At 39.1% G+C, this 21256-nt stretch overlaps 1 protein-coding gene across 4 annotated transcripts in view; it reads left to right on the top strand.

Annotated features, from left to right (window-relative positions):
• PIEZO2 (piezo type mechanosensitive ion channel component 2) overlaps nt 1–21256 on the top strand; it is a 483849-nt gene that overhangs the window by 412645 nt on the left and 49948 nt on the right. For all 4 annotated transcript variants that reach the window (XM_087756833.1, XM_087756825.1, XM_087756843.1 and 1 more), the window contains 9 exons: nt 838–1038; nt 2826–3030; nt 3174–3275; nt 3719–3884; nt 11828–12071; nt 13285–13381; nt 15192–15351; nt 17807–17896; nt 20504–20625. In XM_087756833.1, coding sequence (XP_087612959.1) covers nt 838–1038; nt 2826–3030; nt 3174–3275; nt 3719–3884; nt 11828–12071; nt 13285–13381; nt 15192–15351; nt 17807–17896; nt 20504–20625 — 1387 coding nt within the window. The remainder of the gene's footprint in view (nt 1–837; nt 1039–2825; nt 3031–3173; nt 3276–3718; nt 3885–11827; nt 12072–13284; nt 13382–15191; nt 15352–17806; nt 17897–20503; nt 20626–21256) is intronic.

Here is a 21256-nt window from a genome sequence, read left to right as displayed (position 1 = left end):
AAGAATAGGAAGCCCAGGGACAGCAAGCAAAAATAACTTCTTGTCAAGAAAAACCCAAAACCCAAACCAAAACAACCCAGTGGCACCTGTCTCAGGACATTCTTGTCCCAAATATTTCTCAGTGAACAGAGATCTAGAGATTGCCTCTTCAGCTTCAGTTATGGCTTCCTTGAGGGACTTTCTTTGAGCTGGTCTTTTTAACCAACTTTTGGAGTTGGTTAATACCTCTCTTCCATTGAGCACAGAGCAGATCTCCCTCCTCAGAGAAAAAAACTCACTTCAGAGCTGCTCAAGACTGCATCCCATTCAGTCTGGCTTTGGGACAGAAGGAGCTGTGCCTGAGTGAGGACTGGCAGATAGACTGTTCATTTAAAAGAGTATCCAGGATATATTTGCACTACCCAGCACCCTTGCAGTTTTAGGAAGTCAGTGCTTGCCAGCTGAACCCCTGCAGATGGCTTTGTGTATGCTTGTATCCTCTGTCTCCTGCAAAGCAAAGCATGATGTCTTAAGAGAAGCTATGAAACATGGGAGGGCACATGGATGGGTCAATGCATTTTCCCTCCCCTTCCTTTCCACAACTAGTGTTCATTATAATATTTTTTAACTAATGTCTTTAAATGTATCTTTTGCATGTCAGTATGTTTCATTAAAACCCAAGAAGTGGTAGGAACATTACATTGTTTCAATGATAGTAGCCAGGAATAGGTGCCAGTGCATCCTGGAGTGCGGAAGCTCTAAGTGGTAACATCCATTTGAGTATTCATGGGTTTAAGCTCATCAGCTTTTTGTGGTTTTGATTTTTATTTAATATTCTTCTGATTGTGTCTCCCATAGAATAACTTACTGATGCTGGCTATTCTGGCTTTTGAAGTTACAATCTACCGTCATCAAGAGTACTACAGATGTCGAAATAACCTTACCGCTCCCGTGACTAAAACCATTTTCCATGATATTACAAGAGCACATCTGGATGATGGACTGGTAAACTGTGTCAAGTATTTCATAAACTATTTCTTCTACAAGTTTGGTCTGGAGGTAAATCACTATATGTTAATTTTCTTTAGACTATCATTCAAAACCTCTTGATTGTGTTATTTTTGAATACTAGCTTGGACTATGTTTGACAGCTGGATGCTTCTTAGTCATCACTCATGTTAGACCTTGCCGCAACTGCTATCTATCTACTAGTAGTGGTTCTCCTCTTGCTTTTCTTTGTATGTCTTATTTATAACTCAACAAAAGGGATAACAGATGGAACAAGGGACAGAATTGAGGCATACCCTCTCATGTACACACACACAGAGGGAACCAGGGACTGCAGGAGCAGAAGAAGAAAGCAGGGGCTAGCAGGCCATTGTCTCTGTTTAAACATTTCTAAGCTTCTTTTGCCTCTGGCTGCACAAATGCATCCTTCTTTTTTATACTTGTTACTATAGCTGTTAGCAATCTGCAGAAGCAAGAGCTCCAGAGAAGGTTATTGCTGCTTTGTGCCACTACTGTAAGACAAAGTTTTTTCTCCAAAGACCTTTTGAGTAGATGAGAAACACACAGAGAATTAGGAGAGGCAGGTACAAAGGAGTGAAGGGATTTTTCTGAAGATCCATGATGTATCCTAAATATCTGGTAGGTGTCTGATTTAGTAGAAGATCTGCTTGTCTGTTTGCCAGCAACAGTGGCCCAGACTGCTGGGGCTTATGCTCAGCTAATGTATTCCTTCTATCTGTTTCACCCAATCCAGCAGCAATACATCAGAACTGAACCTGCCTTGAAGACAAGCTGTTGCTGAATGAGTACCACAAAAAAAAAAAAAAAGGCTTCATCTCTGTTCCCTTACCTCGTCTGTTTGTTCACAGACACATGAAATGTATTTTCAAAAATGCTTGTAGAAATAGTGATTTTTCACAAATTTCTATGATTATTTGCAGAAGGCAAGTCCCAGGCTAATGCATCCCAAATCTAATCATAATGATCCTCTTGATGTATCTACTAAACACTACCACCCTTGCTACTGATAAACACGGTAAACTGTTCACAGCCAGTCTGAGGATTAAGAATGTGTGAAAATTAAAATTAATCAGCAAGCTCTTTCCTTCAGGAAATAAATTTAACCTTATCCTAATCTGAGGAGAGAGAAAATCAAAATAGTGAAGTGCCCTGAATAAACAATTCACTATGAATTATTCACTGAGTTTGAAAACATGCTTCATGGCACTGAGTGAAGGGACTACTTTAAGTGGAGCCAGAGAACAGAAATGCTCTGAGATGCAGAGCCTTTAGACAAATGGAAAACTAAGGCTGCCTTACAGCAATTGACTGGATTTGTCTATAGCCAATAGAAGTTATACCGTCTAAATCCCTTTTCTTTTTGTCTGGTTCCCACATGAGGATACACTTCAGTTGTTGTTATTCTTAATAGTTCCTCTTCTTTTTCACATCTGTAAGTGCTATCAAAATATATGGCTGTGTAATATGTGCTTTGCTTGGCAACAATTAAACATTTCACATATAGGCTACTGTGACAACGCTCTTTCCATTCTGTATCTTTAGATACCATATAATGGAAACCTGCTTTAGTGCTGTATTCATGTAGTTGACACTCATAGAAATGAGTATCGAAAATTTGGGGGGTTGGGGTTGGGGTGGGGGAGATTGCTGCTGGAAAGATACAAACTGGTTTAGTGTGTTGGTTTGCACAGGGTTCCTGCAGTCAGCCCCAGCACGTGTTCAAGCATTCTGTCAGAATCCAGAATAGTTTATCATTGTTGCATTAACTAGCCATCAGGTTGCAAATATTGCTTATGTTTCTTTTGCTTCTTTCCCAGACTTGTTTTCTTCTATCGGTGAATGTAATTGGTCAACGAATGGATTTTTATGCCATGATTCATGCCTTCTGGCTGATTGCTGTATTGTATCGACGTAGAAGAAAAGCTATTGCAGAGATCTGGCCAAAATACTGCTGTTTTCTGGCGTGCATCATTACCTTCCAGTACTTCCTTTGCATTGGCATCCCACCTGCTCCTTGTAAAGGTAAGGGCACTTACCCTTTATGGACAATTACTGCTGTTTGCTTTCACAGAAAAGTGCTGGAAAATTGATAAGTATTCAGAAGAAAAGGATGAAGTAATTGGTATAAAGTACTGATTGCATTTTTGCGTGCTTCTGTCATACAGACTATCCATGGAGAAGTGGTAATGCCAACTTCAACTCCAACATCATAAAGTGGTTATACTTTCCAGACTTCATTGTGAGACCTAACCCTGTCTTCCTTGTCTGTAAGTGTTTTAGCACATAGTTGTGAAGTGTACATCTGTACAGTGTAATTTGAAGCCAGCCTTTTATTTGCTCTTCAGTAGCAAGCTGACATATTCTGTGGGAGACTGAATACTAAGCGTGGCTTTGTATGCAGTAGAAAAATTCAAAGAATTAGTAATTTCTGCATCTGTTTTTTCTGTATCCCATTTTTAATGAAGCAGCATCAAAACGTATGAATTTTTTCCCCTTTTCTAATTTATTTCTCAATAAGAATTATAGAAGATGACAGGTAAAAAGACTAAATACATCAATAAATTTCAAATCAGTGTTGAAAATAGCACAGTCTTGGAAGTTCAAAGTGTGGGGAAAACAGTCTGGTAGCTACATTATAATATATCGCCACCACTCCCTACACCTAAGTTAATGACTGAATTTTTTTCTTGCAACCACTGCTTTCTCCTAGATGATTTCATGTTGCTGCTGTGTGCATCCTTACAAAGGCAGACATTTGAGGATGAAAATAAAGCTGCAGTACGAATCATAGCTGGAGACAACGTGGAAATTTGCATGAATCTTGATGCAGCATCTTTTAGCCAGCATAATCCTGTTCCTGACTTCATTCACTGCCGGTAAGAATCATAGAATCTTGGAAAATACAGCACCTCCTTTTGTAAAGTTCTCTAGCGTGAAAGTAACCCTTACAGCTTCCAGTTTTACTTGGAATTTATATTCATGTATGTTCCCATCTCATAATGTACCTTTTACTGCTGTATGAGGCAGCAGATAGTTAGCTTCTGGGTAATCAGCTTCTCGTTTAGAAAAGGGCAGATGAAAACAAGTCTTCCTAATACTGCTGATTGTTTTAAGTGCTCCCCAGAGGGATGTTCAGTGATAAATTTGCCTGGAAGTATACATTCCCTCCCTGCCTGTAAGGCAGAGTTTATGGTGGCCTTCAGCACTCTGGTGGCTTCCCCCAAAGCACAGGCATGTTAGCAAGAATCCATTGTAGTCTGAACTCGCCCATGTATGTGTTTAATCCCACAAAGTCGTCAGTCATGTCCTGCTGAGTTGTTGTCCCAGTACAATCAAAATAATACTCTAATGTAAGAGACTGCCCTTTGTGATATTTCACCTATGCATAAGAACATTAAAATTGTCTTGGAAGGACAACTGGCATGTCTTCCTGTTTCTCAGCATTCATGTAAGGTTGTTTAAGAAGGTGAATAATATAAAAAGGGGGCGGAGCCTGAGACAGTGTGTTCTGGATGGTCTTCAAACAATGGAGCCATTCCGATGTGATCATTTCAGCAAACATGGATTAGCTCAGCTCTTCTGAGTTGTGCTGGGCATACTCTTAATTGAAGTTGTCTCTGAAAGTTTGATGCAGTATTACAAGAGTAAATGGGAAGAGTAAGATTTCTTAGCTATTGTGTTTTGTCAGACTAGGTGTTTGTTTTGTGAATGCATGTTACCAACAGATGTCTGAGTGTGAAAGGAATTTAAAAAAAAATGAACTAATGTATAGCAAAATCTCCCTTTTGCTGATAAACTTTTATTTCTTTTACCAGAAGAGTGCTATCACCAGAACCCTTCTCAAGATCTTTAGGCTGATCCTGCTGTTTCTGTTAGAAATGGTGGCCAAATCTATCTTGAAATAGCTTGAAGAGGAGACCATTGAAACACATTCAATTGACTCATTTGTCCGGACATTTATACTTACTCCTGGGCAAAGAGTGAATGGTTCTCCCCCTTGAATATTTCCAGTCTACACAGTGGATCCAGTGCTCTAGATCCAGGAACATAAGCAGAAAGAGAGAAGTCATAATCTCTCTTCAAAATGCTCCATCAAGTGGGGATGCTTTCCAAAAGACATCTGCCAAATAGGGCTTGGTTGAAAGGAATGTGTAGGGGGGATTGCCTGAGTTTTTTTCTTGCCACTGTGGTGGTGTTTGTCTTAGCAAAAGCTAAGTTGGATCAGGCACACTGATGTGATTGATCACTAGCAAAGACCGTCACTGGTGACATGGTTACTGGCAGAAAGAAAAGATGGAATTTTCCCCCTTTAGTCCAGAAAAAAAATCATCATGAAAAAAACTCATTAATGATGGGAATGTGTTTTAAGGCTATCTTCAGAAGGGAAAAAGAGGCAAGAAAATCACTGCTTTTTAAACAGCCTCTTTTGGCATCTTTTCAAAGTTCCCTGGAATCTGGTAGGTATTTCTGGTCGTCTGTAGAAGATATTCCCAAATGGCCAAGCATTAAAAGTTTGAAGCACAGAGGATGTTCTCTGAAGATTTTGGATGGGAATCAATGTCAGGTTTACAATGGAAAGCAAAGTCCAAGCTGAACTGGCCTGCTGCCTCTCCGCAATCCTTTGGGTTAAGTTTTGTGTTTTGATTCATATGCATGGTATGCATCAGCTTGAAGTCATTGGTGGCATAACATCCATTCAAACACACTGCTTGGCATGTGCTGACAAAATAGACCTGTGTATAGATGATTAACTATATGCAATCATTTAATTGGGAGTTTACAACTTGTATTAAGCAGTAAATAATATTGCTGGTGGAGAGTACAAAAAAACAGAAAATCAAAGAATCTCATTAGTAGTGGTGAGCTGAACAAATAAACCATGATGACTTTATAGTTGTTCCAGCTAAATACAGGAATCTGTGCAACTGTTTTGTGTGATAGTTTTATGTTGTGTGAATAAGAAGTAGAATGAAAAGAACAAGGCAGAGAAAGAAACAGAACAGGGACATTTTTGTTTGAAAAATCCATCAAATGAACAGAAGACCCGTTAATTTCGGGAACAGAGGAAATTCCTGTTTATGATATCCTTTCTTGTAGATGCTTAGGCAGGTAAGCTGTATCTTCTCTTTTTTTTTGGTTTATAGTGTTAGCTTCCTGAATCTGTAATGGGAACATACTTGTAGAACAGTGTATATAGGTATAAACAGACCTTCCTTTAGTATGAACTGCATAATAGAGCATATGTTCTTGATGGTGTCTTTCTTTGAGCCCTTAAGTATCTCCTTCAGTGGTTTCACTACAATGCAGATTTTCCCAGGTTTTAGATGATGTTATATTGCACATATGCAATCTTAAATGCCTAATTTGCTTCAAAGAAGCACCAGAGGATGGCTGGGCAGTCTCTTAAAGTAACTGAATCTTTTATTAGGGATTATAAATCTTTAAAAAGAAGGACTCTCCAGCTCTGGAGAATCCACCAAAGATATACCTCAGAAGAAAATGTGTGTATCTGGCCTCCATCCAAGACAATTTGGAACTGAAAGGACTTTGTCTAAAAAAATTTCTTGCATTTTGCCATAGAAGTTTCAGAATGGTCTAAATAGTAATTTAGTAACATGGACAAGAATTCTTGAAGAAAGAATTTGGTTCAGAGCTTATCCAAGCAAGTGAAATGAAAAATGGCATTTCTCCAGAAGTCAGTCAGAAAGAGCCAAACAAATAAGTGAAGACAACCTGGTTATGAATAAATTACAAAGCATAAAAAAATAGTGCTTAGTATTCATGTGTTTTCTGAGAAGCCCGATGTGTATTTACTGCCATGTAAAAGAAGTGGCAGTTGCAGAGCAAAGCACCCTTTCTGATGTGTCTCTTCCCTTGAGAAGATGCCAGTTGGTCACTGTTCTAGCAAGCATGAATAAAAACCTTTTAACTGCAATATAAACAGTGGCAGAAAAAGAACATATTTCCAAATGCTTAGTTTTCTTCTCTCTGGAGAAATACTTGAGCTCAACAATGATATATACAGTCTAAGGAAGAGAGATCCTGAAATTTTCTTGTCTTTCCACCCCCAGATTTCTCAGGGGATATGTGCTTGACCCCAAGGGAGAGCACAACCAAGGCCTTTGAAACAGAAATAAAAACGAAGAACAGAAGTAGGAGCTTTTAAAATGAAAAAGGATTTAAAGTGACTTCACTGAGGATAATCCTTTCCCACAGTCTCTAATGCTGGAAAATCCTCATTTTGGTTCCCAAGCAGTTTTCAGATGTTCTCCTAGACATTGACAAGGAAAAAATTTGGGATTGTAATCTACTTTTTTCCTCTTAAGAGCAGAAACAGTATTAACAGCCAGTCATTGAATTGTCTCCTTTCATACCTGCCCCCTGGGAACCATCATCAGGTGAGTCAGGTGGAGTCTCTCAAAGGCAGATGTAATGCCTTTCTTGGAACTACACTTCTAACTTAGGGTAGTGAGAGAGGATCTGCAAATCATCATTACAGGCTTCTCGTCATATTTGTTGTATAAAACAGATAAACATTTTCTTGCTAATAAAATGAGCCTCGACAAATAACACAACTTTGGATTTGGGAATTTTTAAAGTGGATAGAAGCATGAAGGAAGATGCCCACTGGTAAGAGAGAGAAAGTAAGAGAATATCAGTCCTGGAAGAGGTCCTGATGAAAATAGAAGGGACTAAGACACTAGGATCCATGACACTAAATTTGAAGAAGTCCATTGAAATAAAGCAGATAATTTTCAGAAGCTTCGATGTAGCTATTGACAAAGGGAAAATCAATGAAGCAGCCTTCTGAAGACTGAAATAGAGTTACAGGGAAAGGCTTGGCTTGGTGAGAAATTAGCAATGTCAGGATTAGAAGGGGAAACGGAGTGTGATGCAGGGTCACACAGGCTGCTAAGAATGTAAGGAACAGGAGATAGGGAAGAGCGGAAAGGAAGAAGAAATTTGGGGAGTAGAGGTAGCTTGCAGAATGCATATATATAGGGATAATATGCCTGGAGGAGAGGGAGAGGGTGGTCATTGGAAGAGGGCTGCAGGAAGAGCCCTGAGGTTATATGGAGATGGCGAGCCACAGTCAGAGCAACACAGGTGGCTGATAAGGGAAGGCAATGAAGCTACATAACAGCAGCTCCTCCAGCGCGAAGGAGCATTGAGCTGTATCAGTCAGTGCAACAGCACAATACTCTCTCATCAGTGTGTAAGCAGAAGTGTATTCTTTCCCTAAACTTCAAAGCGCTGTCTGAGGACAAAGACCTTTCCTCAAAGGGATTGTCAGCTGCAGCATCAGCACCTCTTGGTGCCTGCAGGCAGAGGTCGGGACACTAGACTGGCCACAGCTAAACACATCATTAAGCATGCTGGGAACACAACTACACCTAGAGCAATCTTTTTGCAACAGGCTGGACTGTATTACAGTTAAAAATTAATTCCTGTGGAAATAAAATATTGAAGCAATCATGGTAAGACTAATAAAGCTTTAATAAAGAAAAGCAGATCATCTGATATAGAGACCCATCTGAGGTTACAATAGCGTTGATGGATGGGTGGAATGAACTTCAGACTTTGTCTTCCTTGGTTTTGAGCAAAGTGATACGGTAAATTTTTCCAAAATGCTATCCAGAGGATCAGTGGGTTCTGCTAATGACACAGTTGGCAAATCAGCATGTTTTATTTTTCATTCGTCTTTCAGGTTTCTTCTGTGTAATTTCTCATTCAGAGGTTATCATGCTACCAAAAGCCGTAGTTTGATGCTCTTGGTACACTGGTGTAGTGGCTAATCTTCCTCAGATGTGTGGCTGTATTCCTGGCCCCCAGCTGCACACTCCTGCCTTTGCATTCATCACACCAGCAGTGAGTTGGTTTATAGGCTGAATGGGCAGAAAAGTATCCCTTCCTTCTGTCCTCTCCCCAAAATAAATACACTTTTGCAAATTTGCTTCTTGAAACCAATTCAAAGAGCCAAAGCCAAAGAAGGGGCTGGAACAGAGAGCTGAGGGGATGAAGGGGAGTGGGACTGTCCCCTTGAGAAGCAGCTGCTCAGATTTCCTAGGTGTATTGTCAGATACCACATCCTGAGGGTGGCCTCTCATCTCTGTGACTGGATGTGGATTTAAAGACCACTCAGAAGATGAGGTTTGGAAGGTTTACATGGCATTAAACTAATGATCTGTGTGGTCTGCAGTGAAAGCATAAAATTATGGTATATGCTGTCCAAGACTAAGCATTTTCTGCTGTCTATGAACAAGTTTTCAAACAGAGGGTAAGCACCCTTACTGAAGTCCTGTGTTTGTGTATGGTCTTTTTAACTGTGGGGGTGGCTTTGTGGTTCAGCCTCCCACTGTTGCGTTATAATCTCCAGAGCAAGGAACTGAAACACCTCACTTCCTAACTTTCTGGGGTTTGAGGCAGAATTTAAAGATTTGCATCTGAGAATGTGTCAAGTGATTTGAGAGGCAATATGTTGAGGACTGCCCCCCCAACACAAGTCTTCATTCCTGCTCTTACAGCACTTGACCGACCTATATCATTATAAACAATTAATGAAAATTAGGGGGATGTGTGACTCCACACTGTAACAGACAAGGAGTTTTTGCATATTGCAAATGAAAGAAGTGCGGTTTCAGGAATATTTTACCTACCTGAGACTGCTCAGGTGTATTTCTGTCCATTGTGTTCAGTGTGGCGTTGTTCTTGGGCCAGCACAGAGGTACCTGGGATGGCTGGTGATATTCATTGCTTACATGTGTCCTGGATGACTTGTTCAAATACCATTTGGTAAGATGTCCACTTCAAGGTGAATTCTTGGGAGCCGTTTTTATGATTGAGCTTGCTTGTAATTGCATAGTTTTAAAAATCAGAAAGATTTCCATTTCTAAGAACTACATCATTTGTCACTTGACATAGTTGTATTGCCTCCTGCCTTTTGAGAAGCTTTTCTTTACATCCTGTTTTGTTGTTTGTTTTAGAGATGTCCAATGCTATTATATTTAATGCATATTTTGAAAATGAGAACAGTTGCATTTAGTATTTTAGATGAGTGCTAAAATGTAGCAAATGTTTAACATTATAGTGAAAAAAATAGCTAAAGTATTCTCTTCCTTTTTATATTCTCTCTAATTTCTGGAAGTTTTAATCCGAGAGTGATATCTAGTGTTGGACTGTGACTCAACCAAATGCCATGTGTATATGTTGGAAAGTTTGGATCCAGCCAGGTCCAGTTGTCTTTAAGAGTCGGAGTCCATTTTTATTGAAGAGTATTAAGATACTCGTTTGTTTGATCAATTCAGTTCCATTTTGGGCTTTTCTCAAAAGATGCTGATGCATTTTGTTGGTAGCAGAGGACAAGATTTTTGAAATATTGCAATTGTTAGAGCAGTATCAGGAAGGTGATCTCTTCCTAGCCATCCCACACATCAATAGTTATTAAAGCAACATGGTTATTATGGTCGTTTCTTCTGGAGAAACAGTGAGAGCATTATTTCCAGTGCATATTAAGTTAGTGAAGACCTGTTCAACTGATGTCTTCATCTTCTTCATTTTGCCAGTGTGTATAGATTCTTTTTTAATGTTTTATCACCCAAAACCCAGTAGCATCTCTAAAGTCATGACATTTTTAGATTTGGCAGGCATTAGTCCACAAATTTCTTAATTGTTTGTGGGAAATAAACATAAAGGGGCTTTCTCATTACCTTTCTTTAAATGCCTCTCTGGTTGGCTTCGACAAGTGAAATGTATAATACAAGCCTATAAATGTGGGACTATAAATACATAGTCCTAGAAAGTTCTGAGCCTGAGAACATCAAGCAGCAGGGGCCTTTTTATGTGGCTTCAAACAGTGCATTTAGTTCATTTACTCCTTACATGGTTTGGCTTAGGTATATGTGTACTCCTATAGTGCTGTCCCTCTGCCTGTTTTCCTGACAAACCTAGTTTCACAGCCTGAGTGAACAAACCCTGAAAACACAGTTACATCTGGAATCAAAACACTAAACAGGGGGAAACCAAGAATGAGTTGGTTTTGCAGTGTTTAGCTATATGTAGTATTTGGTATTGCCTTTGGCAGATACTCTTATTTGAAAGCTCACTGAGTCAATATTAGGTCAAGATTTTAAGGAATCTGAAAATACCAAATTGTGTCTCACTCTTTCCCACTGTGGGCCAGGCTGATTTCAGATAGCTCGGTCTCGTAGCTTCCTAGCAAACGTTTCAGTAAATTCTATCAGATTTACATTCTGTAGAAACCTTTTACCCCTCAAAACTTTTACAGTTGATCTCCACTGGAGAAAGATATTTTTAGCAGTTGCCTTTGAAAACTAGGCTTTTAACCAGACTGAATTCCCTAGTAGTCATCAATAAATACAGAATTGTTTGCAGTGGAGTACTGTAGCTGGCTTTTGAAGATAGATTTGCTATAGTATTGCTCAGACGTCTTAAAAGATGATCTCAAATAGCTTTTAAATTGCATATGTGGCATTGCCAGATAATATCACTCTATCATGAACTTTGGTGAGAGCATGTTTTTTCCCCCTTTCATGTTGATACAAAGCTTGATCCCACGTGACGCAAAGTGCCCTGACAGGGTGTACCAAGGTGCTTATGCACTTGCAAACGAGCTAGAATTGAGCACATGAGCCAGGCAGACCCACTGACCTTGGTGTTAAGACTTAAGCAGGTGCCCAAATGCTGAAGTGGGATGAGAACACTCAGTAGACCTTAGGCATAAGTGTTTGCTAGCAGCACAGGTAGAGGAAAGGTAGCATTGCCCTCAGAAAATGGTAATTTCTCCTTCTTTTAATTCCAGGTCCTACTTAGACATGTATAAGGTGATAATATTTAGTTACCTCTTCTGGTTTGTGCTTACTATAATCTTCATAACGGGAACCACAAGGATCAGCATATTCTGCATGGGCTACTTGGTAGCCTGCTTTTATTTCCTTCTCTTTGGTGGAGATCTGTTGCTGAAGCCCATCAGGAGCATTCTGCGTTACTGGGACTGGCTGATTGCATACAACATCTTTGTGATCACAATGAAGAACATCCTCTCGGTAAGTTGCTGCTGCCTTTCCTCTGCCCTGAGCACCATGATTTCATTGGACGTGTGCACAGTGCGTTGAGTGGTCATTAAAAATCCTTTTTCAGGACCACAGCCTTCTGCAAGCACAAAGCAGGCTCCATTTTAATTCAGAAACTGCAAGTGCCTATCCAGGGAATGGTAATGCATATACATTATAGGAAAATGTGCACGCTTGTATTCAGTCGAGCTCTGTGAAAGCTCACAAGCTATTTTCAAAGGGCTAGGTTCTGGTTTCTTTGCCTAGTAAAGTCTCTCCTTAGAAGTCTTGTGAAAATCTCAGCGGAGTGAGAAACGAGTAAGAAGAGCACGATTAGTCATATCATCGCAAAATAATGCACATTTAATTAAACCTTTTATTTAAAGCTAGAATTTTCAAGCCTAGTACTAGATGCAGTTGTTGTGTGATGTAATGTAATTAGTGAAGTTGACTACAAGATTACAAACTGCATTCCCATTTCCTTTAGAGCTAGTGTGAAATTCAGGTGAAAACAGATCTATTTGATAATTAAATGTCAAATTCTTCTGCAAAATATTAAAGGTTTTCTTACATTCATTAACTCTTTAGAGTGGATTCTTGCAGTGGCACTGAGAGATGATTGAGACAAGCCAGTAATTTAAATCTTTTTGAAAGATAAATTTAGATTTATTCCTGGCAATTGCTTTTTAGCTTTGAACATTTTTAGTGCTGGACTGAAAAGAGCAGACATTTTTCTTTTTACATTTATATAAGTCACTGTACTGAAATAAAGTTGAATTATGGGTGGTTTGTATTTGCTAATGTTCTAAATGCTTACATATGTGCTTCATTTTATGCTTGGGAATTCAGTGGAGCTACGCGTGTGTTAAGCTTGTCCATGTATGTTTGCAAGATTAAGTCAGTGATTTATAAAAGTTGCTTAGCTGTCGCATTGCATCACATGCCAGACGTATCACTTTCTCTGCAAAAGCACAAACAAACCCCACATACCTCCTATCTCACTGATAATTGAAAGAACAAATTCTTGCTGTTTAAAAGTGATGGGTGTCACTGGTAAAGACACTCTTCTAATCTCTGTTTTACTAATGAGATATAGTACAGCCAATGGCAGCCACAATCTTCTCATGTAATGTAAAGAGGTGCAATATTTTTCTTATCTTTATTTCAGCTATGTTTTGTTATATGAAACTGTTCTTTTATTTTCCAGCTAGGAGCATGTGGCTACATTGAATCATTAATTAAGAATAGTTGCTGGTTGATTCAGGCATTTAGCCTAGCTTGTACAGTTAAAGGCTACCGTATTCGTAAGTATAGCTCATTTTTCTTTGTAATTTTCTATAATGAATCACCTTCAAAATCTTCTATCATAATTAAGTTGTGCCCCCTCCTGAAATACTACCTTGTGGAAATATCATACTGCAAGTTCAGTTGATACAGCTTGGTCCTATATTGACTAGCAAGAAAGAACATTGAAACTATTTCATAGAACCGAAGGAGAGAGACGTACTGAAAGAACTATCAACACCCCTGTGCACATACCCACAACCAGCGTTTGCTGTAAATGAACAATTTGGTGATACCAGCGCTTAGCACAGTTCCCCTGTATGTGCAGGTGATGTGATACTTGAGGGTATCGTTTTACTGTACAACTTGAGCTAAAATGTCAGCTCACCATCAGTGCAAGGAGAATACACCTTTTCCCAGCTGCAGACTCCCGCTCCTCCCTGTGTGCCAGGCCTTACGTTCAGTTGCTCAAAGGGTAAACCAGTTCAGCTCATTGAAATAGCAAGAGGCCAAGCCAGCATGAGTGGTAATTTTTTGCAGGCATAGTGAGTTTAGGCAATTTATTTTTTTGCCATTATTGGCATGTTTGTCATGATAACAGGGAGGGAGTGGGTAGTATATATAGATGGAGGTGAGAGAAGGGAGGAATGAAGTATGGAGAGCAAGACACTTACCTCTCAGCAAGCTATTACTTTGGCTCCACTTTCTCCTGACACCCTGGATTGATGGTTCAAAGACACCTGATTTTTTTTCAGTGTTTTTTGCTGAATTTAAAGAACTGTGTCATCCTAGTGAGTCTGCAGCAAAAAATTTCTGTCTTTCTGTCTGATCCTAATAGATAAGTGGGAAGTAGGGGAAAAGAAAGGAAATATGAAGACGCAAATTCACAAGATAAATGGTGCCCAGTAGTTCCAAAACTTTTTGAGCAGCAACAGAAACTTTGACACAGGTTTCTGACTCCCCAGGGGATGGTCACAGCAGGCTTTGAAGCTCTTGGAGCTTGACCTTCCAGACCTATTAGCCTGCCTTGCTTGATTGTAAAGCTAGCTTCGAGCCAGAGTCTGTCCCTTGAGTCCTTCTACTCCCTTCTATAGGACAGCATAGGCCATTTAGTTTATAGTCTAGCTCCACAAAACCCAGTTTTAATTTTTTAATATCCCCAAGAGAACTGTCTTTTAGAGAATAAAGAAAGAGAGAAAGGAAGAAGTAGCCCAAGCCAAAATCTAGAGGGAGGAGGAATGGGATTTCCTCTCTGCCTGTCTCCTCCTACCCCAAAGGAAGCAGTTTTGTGGTTTCAAATATTTTTTCTCTTATGCAATGGAAAGAAACATTGAACTGAGTTGTGGAGAGGAAAAATAAAAATATTAGGTGGCGGCAGTCAAAAAATTATTTTGACAAAAATAAAACACTTCTTTCTCGTGTTGATTGTGTTCTTAATAGAAAAATGAGACAAAAAGTCACTTTGAAATAAAAAAAAAATTGAAACATGCCATTTCAGAAAATACTGAAATCAAATATTTCAGGCTAACAAAAAATACTTTTTCCCAATCTTTGTTTTAAAGTTCTTATTAGGATAGGGTGAATTTGTTTGCAAATGGTTCACTTTTGGTGAATTGTCAGTTTTCATGGGATATCACATTGTTGGAAGCTTTGTAGTTTGATGTAAAAGAAAATATGTTGTACTTCAAATGGAAATGCATGTCAGTTTTCTTAAGAAACATCTAATTAAAAGACCTCAATTCAAGTAATTTCAAAGGCTAAGATTATTTAATTGATTAAACATTATAAAAGAATACTTAATACAACAGTCCTGATGATGTATTTTTCCAGCAACCAACAATCTAGATTGTAAACTGCCCAGTGGTGAAGCAGGAATCATCTGGGACAGTATATGTTTTGCTTTCCTACTGCTGCAAAGAAGAGTCTTCATGAGTTACTACTTCCTGCATGTGGTTGCAGATATAAAAGCTTCTCAGATCCTAGCATCAAGGTAACATAAAGTTTTAAAAAATGAAATGAAACAGCTCAAGTCTCTCATGGCTACAATACTTATTTGTTTATGATAGGTGGTACCAAAAGACGCCTGGTATTTAACATTGGTTTAAACAATACATGCTGAATTCATAATTGTAAATCCCAACTCTGACAAAGCACACATGAAGAAACAAATTAATTGAGAATCTGACAGAAACTGAGCCATCTTTCCTACCAAACACCATCTGCTGCTCTCATAGCCTTTATTAAAAGCTGTGAAAGTTGATGTGTGTTGCAGAATTCTCTCAACATCAATATGTGTGAAAGCGAATGCCAGAGTTTCTAAGCTTTGAAAAGAAAACACACTGCTATCAGAGCCTGTTTGAGACAAAGGGCCTTAGAAGTCATGACTCCAAAAATGTCGCATGAGGAAAAATACAGGAAAGTTATGACATTTGGCTTGGGAAGACCACCGGGAAGACACTTGGGAAGTGTCACATCACTGAACACTGAGTAGGTGTGGCAAGGAAGTATCACCCTCTTTGGGCCTGTTACTTATACTTTTCCACAAGCATCCACTCATAGCTATCACTAGTGCAACAATTTTTCTGATTTTTAATAAGAAGGCAGGTCAGGAATGAAATTCTGGTTTTAATTTCAATAAGATTTCTAAGGAATCATTTTTGTCAATATTGGATTAAATGTATTGTGGCATTTTTTTTTCCATGTAAAACATATGGACATTGATTTCTGTCTGTGTTTGAGGGCAAAATTTGGCTTGTGTGTCCTGAAAGGAAGTATTTTTTATCTTCCTCTTCCACCTCCAGGGATTACTTTAAAAAGGGGACATGTTTAGCTGCCCGTACTGAACAAAATCCACCACTGTAAACAGGGCTACCAAAAGATCTGTACCTCCAACCCATATTGCCTCTCTCAGACTTTGCTCTGGAGAGGATTTCACTGCTGCTGCCCAAGATTGCTGGATACTGCCTTTTGTAGCTTTTTTGTACGCTGTGTTCAGAATGCAAATAGCACAAAGCAAAATCATGAATATCAAAATGCCTCCTAAATTGGAAAGTTTGCATCCAGAAGGAGAGAGCAGGCTCATGTAAATGGCACTGGGCTGGGTTGCAAGAAACATGTTTGGTTCCTACTTCCAGCTTTGTGTCTTTTGATAAGTTACTGAACCTACCCAGGCTTGAGTTCCCTGGCAGCAGAAGTCGAGACATACTGGCCTGTGTCAGGAGCTTTTTAAAGATAAATGTATTAATGACCAGGAAGTGCTCAGATATTACAGGAAGGAGGGTAATATAAATATAGTGATGTAATTCTTTTTTTTAGCTAACTGCTTGCCTTGCTAAAATCCAAGCTTTGAAATTACATGGACAATGGAGAAGGTCAGGTTTGGATTCAGACAGCATGGTCTGAGCCTGTCTTCTAGTTAAAGTTAATATTAACTCACCTAAATAAGATTAAATTGTGATTCAAACAATAGCAATGAGGATCCAGCGACAGTTTTCAATAGGCCATAAGAATTTAGGAGTGATCAAGTTGCTAAGTAGAACATGTCCTTCTTTGTTGTATTTTGCCATACTTTGGGACAGTAATGATTGCCAGTCTTGACTATATTCCTTTGAAAAAATGTAGTTGTGGTTGTCTGTGTATTACATGGAAGAATCATTAATCTCAGAGAAAACATGGTTGAAAAATTAATTAGAAGTAGACTTCTGAAACTATAGCTGTTCTTACCAAATTCCTGACAAAAGAAAGGCTTTAAATCTATGCTACTTCTTTGAGAGAGACTTTCAGACTCTTTGAGAGTCTTCAAGAGCTGATGAGTGAATAATGAAGAATGGCTAAGACGTGATCTGGACATCCAAATCAATGAGTCAATTACATTTCTAATGAAATGGAGTTAGAAGCCATATTCTTTTGGCACACCAGAAACTTGCTCAAGGTTTTCTGTCATGAGATTGAAAGCACTGCAGTGTTCAGAGGGTAAAAGTGAAGCTGAAGCTATGCTCATCATGGCCCTAGATAAAGCTGGACTTTGCTCACCACTTCCAGGGGGCTGAGGTGGAGGGACAAGGTGATTATGACACTGAAACGACTACAAAGACCAAATCCTGGAGGTGTGCAAGAAGTCCTAGCTCGGCCTTGAACCCACCTGTGTTCTGTGTTCTTGAGGACTGGAAACTGAATTCCTTGAACAGCTGCTAGAGGAACTTACAGGCTGAGTAGGGATCACAACGTTGGGCCCCAAATCTTGAAATGATTGACTGTAAACAGATTAGTATTCTGAAATAATTGATTATTTCTTTCAGAACTTGGATTAGTTTTGTTTTATGCAGATGAGGTTGTATAGAGAGGGAACACAGAGTTCTCTGTGATTAGCTGGCATAAGGGAAACTTTGAAACATTTAATGTTTCCTCTCCTTTTTTCCTTTCTTCTGCCCCCATTTCTGCTGTAGGGGTGCTGAGCTTTTCCAGGCTACAATTGTCAAGGCTGTAAAGGCAAGAATTGAAGAGGAAAAAAAATCAATGGATCAACTGAAAAGACAGTATGTATTTAATGTATTTTTATATACATATATATACACACATACATATGCATGTATTTCACTGATTGTTGGTATGTATCTAACACCTTCTTCTATAAAAATGCTGATTAGATTTTGAAGTATGATTTTGCAATTACAAAAATTGCTCTCTGAGCATTCAGAGATCTTGGGTATTCCAATATTATGTAGTTTTAGAGTCATCTTTTCCAAAAAGACTACATACTGCAGAATCTAACCTTTCATTTAAACATAGGATTACATTTCTGGGACCAAAGGTTGTGAGGTTAACATAAAGAATCAGTGGAATGTACTGGCTTACCTGTTCCTTGGTGAGCCTGAAATTGTAATGGAAACAGATGTTTCCTATAAATCAAGAGACAAGATGTGAACCCTCCTGCTTATTCTGAAGGTTATTCTAAACCTTAGAAATCCAATGATGACAGGTTAAGAAGATCAGCTTTTAACTGCTCCATACCTGAGTACCATAGCAACATGACCATGCAGTCTTCTCTTTAAGAGATGATCTGTATCTGTGCTATATTTTTTCTCTGTTAGAGGTCCAGCTCAATTGTAGTTTTGGGTTATCCTATTTCGTGTAGTATGAATGCATGCAATGCCGATGAAATAGGGGAAAAAAAAATCATTTTTCTCCTCTTTCTTTCCTTCCACTAATTACCCTGCTGTTCTCTTAATTTGTCTCTCCCCATCTCTCAGAAGAGTATGGCAGTTAAATGCAAATCCCCTATGAAACTCATGAAAAGGGTAGGCAGATTACTAATCAGAAATGCCACATTAACCCTGTCTCACTTGAAGGTCCAAGCCTAGATGGTTAGAAAATAGGAGACTGAGAGACAGGAACTGGGTTTAAAAAAAAAATAATAAAAATTGCACCAGGAAGGGGCCTGGTTAGGGAAGCTGCAGTTAAAAGCCACCTAAATAGCCTGAAATCACTATGGGCTAAGGAAGCTGAGTAACATCCTGGCCCTGCTGCAATGGTTGACAATATTTTCATTGACTTTACCATTATTAGGATTTTGTTCTGTTTATCTGTATTCCTGGTAAAATTTGCTGGATGCCTGTTGCTTCCATTTCATTTGTAATTACTCCTCTAGTGTTTGAGTGCAAAATATGTTTACCTTCACTGAAAATATTTGCATTCAGCTTAACTGGCCTGGAGATCCTTCCTCTTTATACAGACAGTAAGCCACTCTGCTTTCTGTTAGGTGCCGCCAGCATGCTTCTTCTATAACTGCAAAAAGCTTTCAAAGTTCCTCCGCCACCATGCATGAGAAGCCGTAACTGCTTCCTAACGAGGTGTCAAAGCCCGCTCCTGACAGCGTCTTCCACACCTGCATAACTGAAGAAACATCAGAAGGCTGCAGGGATCATGCTCCCTACCTGCATGCCTGGGGTTTCCCACCAGATGATGTATTGGGCTGTTGCTGACACTGCCCTGTGTTTGAATCAGTCTTATCCCAATTGACAGGACGTGGCTGTCCTGGATGTCATTCTTTTCTGCTAATTCTGCAGAGTTTAAGGTCAAGGAGATGATAACTGCTTGCAAAAACGCCAAAGCCAATCTATGTTTCTCTAAAAATTACTGGTTTATATTTGCAGGATGTCTGACTTCAACAACAGAAGGTGCTTGTTTTATTCCATTCAATAACGTGCATCAGTACTTCATACAGTTTAGGCTGGTTAGGATGAAGAGAACCGTCAGCATGGCCAGAAGTTTTGAACAACCAAGTTGTCCTGACTGACATAGCATAACTTCAGCAGCAGATGAATGATAGGGAAAGAAATCTAATCATCTGTTGAATAATAGCAACTAGCTGAGATGAAAGAGTTTTTCCCTCTCTAGTGCGTGGTTCTTCCCTAAGAAATGGACAGATTAATAAAAGTATTTAACTGTATTTTGATCATTGAAATTAGTGAATTATTTGTTTCTAATCCAGTTGTATTGAAAGAACTTATTCCTGTTGATTTATTTTTTTTTTTAATTTCCTTTCTTCAAACTGTGAAAATGTAGGTCTTAAGAGACCAGATTGTGCTAACTTTACAGGATTGCAAGAAGAATCAAAGGCTTGCCTACATCTGGACAAAGTTGAACCAGTTCAAGTCTTCTGTATTTCCAGATATGGGGAACAAATGAGAGCTTAAGGGATGAAGATGTAGCACAAATAGCGCAGGAACAGCCACATCCCTGGTTCAGAGTGGGAAGTTTCAGGGAAACCACTGCATTAGGCAGAAGTCCCTTTTTCTCAGAGCTTCATTTGCTGTGTTGTAGCCCCTGACAGCAACTCTTTAAGTTTTAAATGATAATAAGGTAGTTGAGGGGAAGTAGGTAAAACAGTCATGTGATAGCAGCCAACCCATCTCTCACTGACCAGTGAGCGAACGTCTAAGCTTGACCCTTCCAGCCAGCCCCTTCAGAGCCATTTAATTCCATGTGTTTAAGGGCAGGATTGACAAAGTGGAATGGATATTTCATTTAGAAACGTTGGACTGTGTGTGTGTGTGTGTGAATGGATGTGTTTAACACTTGTTTTTCAGGGTGGGTCAAAAAGGGTGAAGATGTGAATCTAATAAGATTCTTCCTTTTGCTAGAATGGATCGCATCAAAGCCAGGCAGCAAAAATACAAAAAGGGTAAAGAGAGGATGCTGAGCATGACCCAGGAGTCCACAGAGGGGCCGGAGATTCGGAAGGTTTCTGAAGAAGATGACGAAGGTACCATTAGCTATTGTTGTTCCGTAATTGCAGTTGAGCACTAAGGACCTAATAGACCTAATAGTTGGACAAGTGATAAATTGTTCTTCAAAACTGTCAGCATGTAACAAGATTGTTAGCTGAGTATCAGTTTGGAGCTTGATTCAGCCAAAAAAATCTGGGATTTTGTACTGCAAGAAGGTTTAGAGAAAACGGTTTGCTTCAAGGTTACTTTTGGTTACCTTTAGGCTGTTGGCCAAGAGCTGAATAGCAGCAGAGGTTTGTTTTGAACAAAGTCATTATCTATAAACCACAGTGTTACAAATAAGTAGCATCCACATTTTTCCAGCAATGTTTTCTGGATGCTGTGAGGCTTTTTCAGTCACTGAAATGTTTGTATACTTTTAAATGTTGTTTAAAACATAGGAACAGATAAACTGATAGCTGTCTAGTGCCACATTTCTAGCAGTGACTTGGGATCAGCACTTACTGAATTTAAAATTTTTGGAGCCTGAAACATAAGGGGATTTGAGAGGAGGGAAAGTATTTTCTTCTTGAAATTACGGTCAACTGTGACTGTATGTTTTCAAGCACAAAACTGAACTTTTTAGCTTTAGTTTTAGAGTAGAATGCTGTTTTAACTGCTGCATAA

Source organism: Nipponia nippon, unplaced genomic scaffold, assembly GCF_047370975.1.
Source record: "Nipponia nippon isolate SJK-2023a ecotype South Korea unplaced genomic scaffold, ASM4737097v1 scaffold_1, whole genome shotgun sequence".
NCBI lineage: Eukaryota > Metazoa > Chordata > Aves > Pelecaniformes > Threskiornithidae > Nipponia > Nipponia nippon.
Note: the sequence above shows the minus strand (reverse complement) of the source record. Positions and strands in the feature narration are given on the sequence as shown.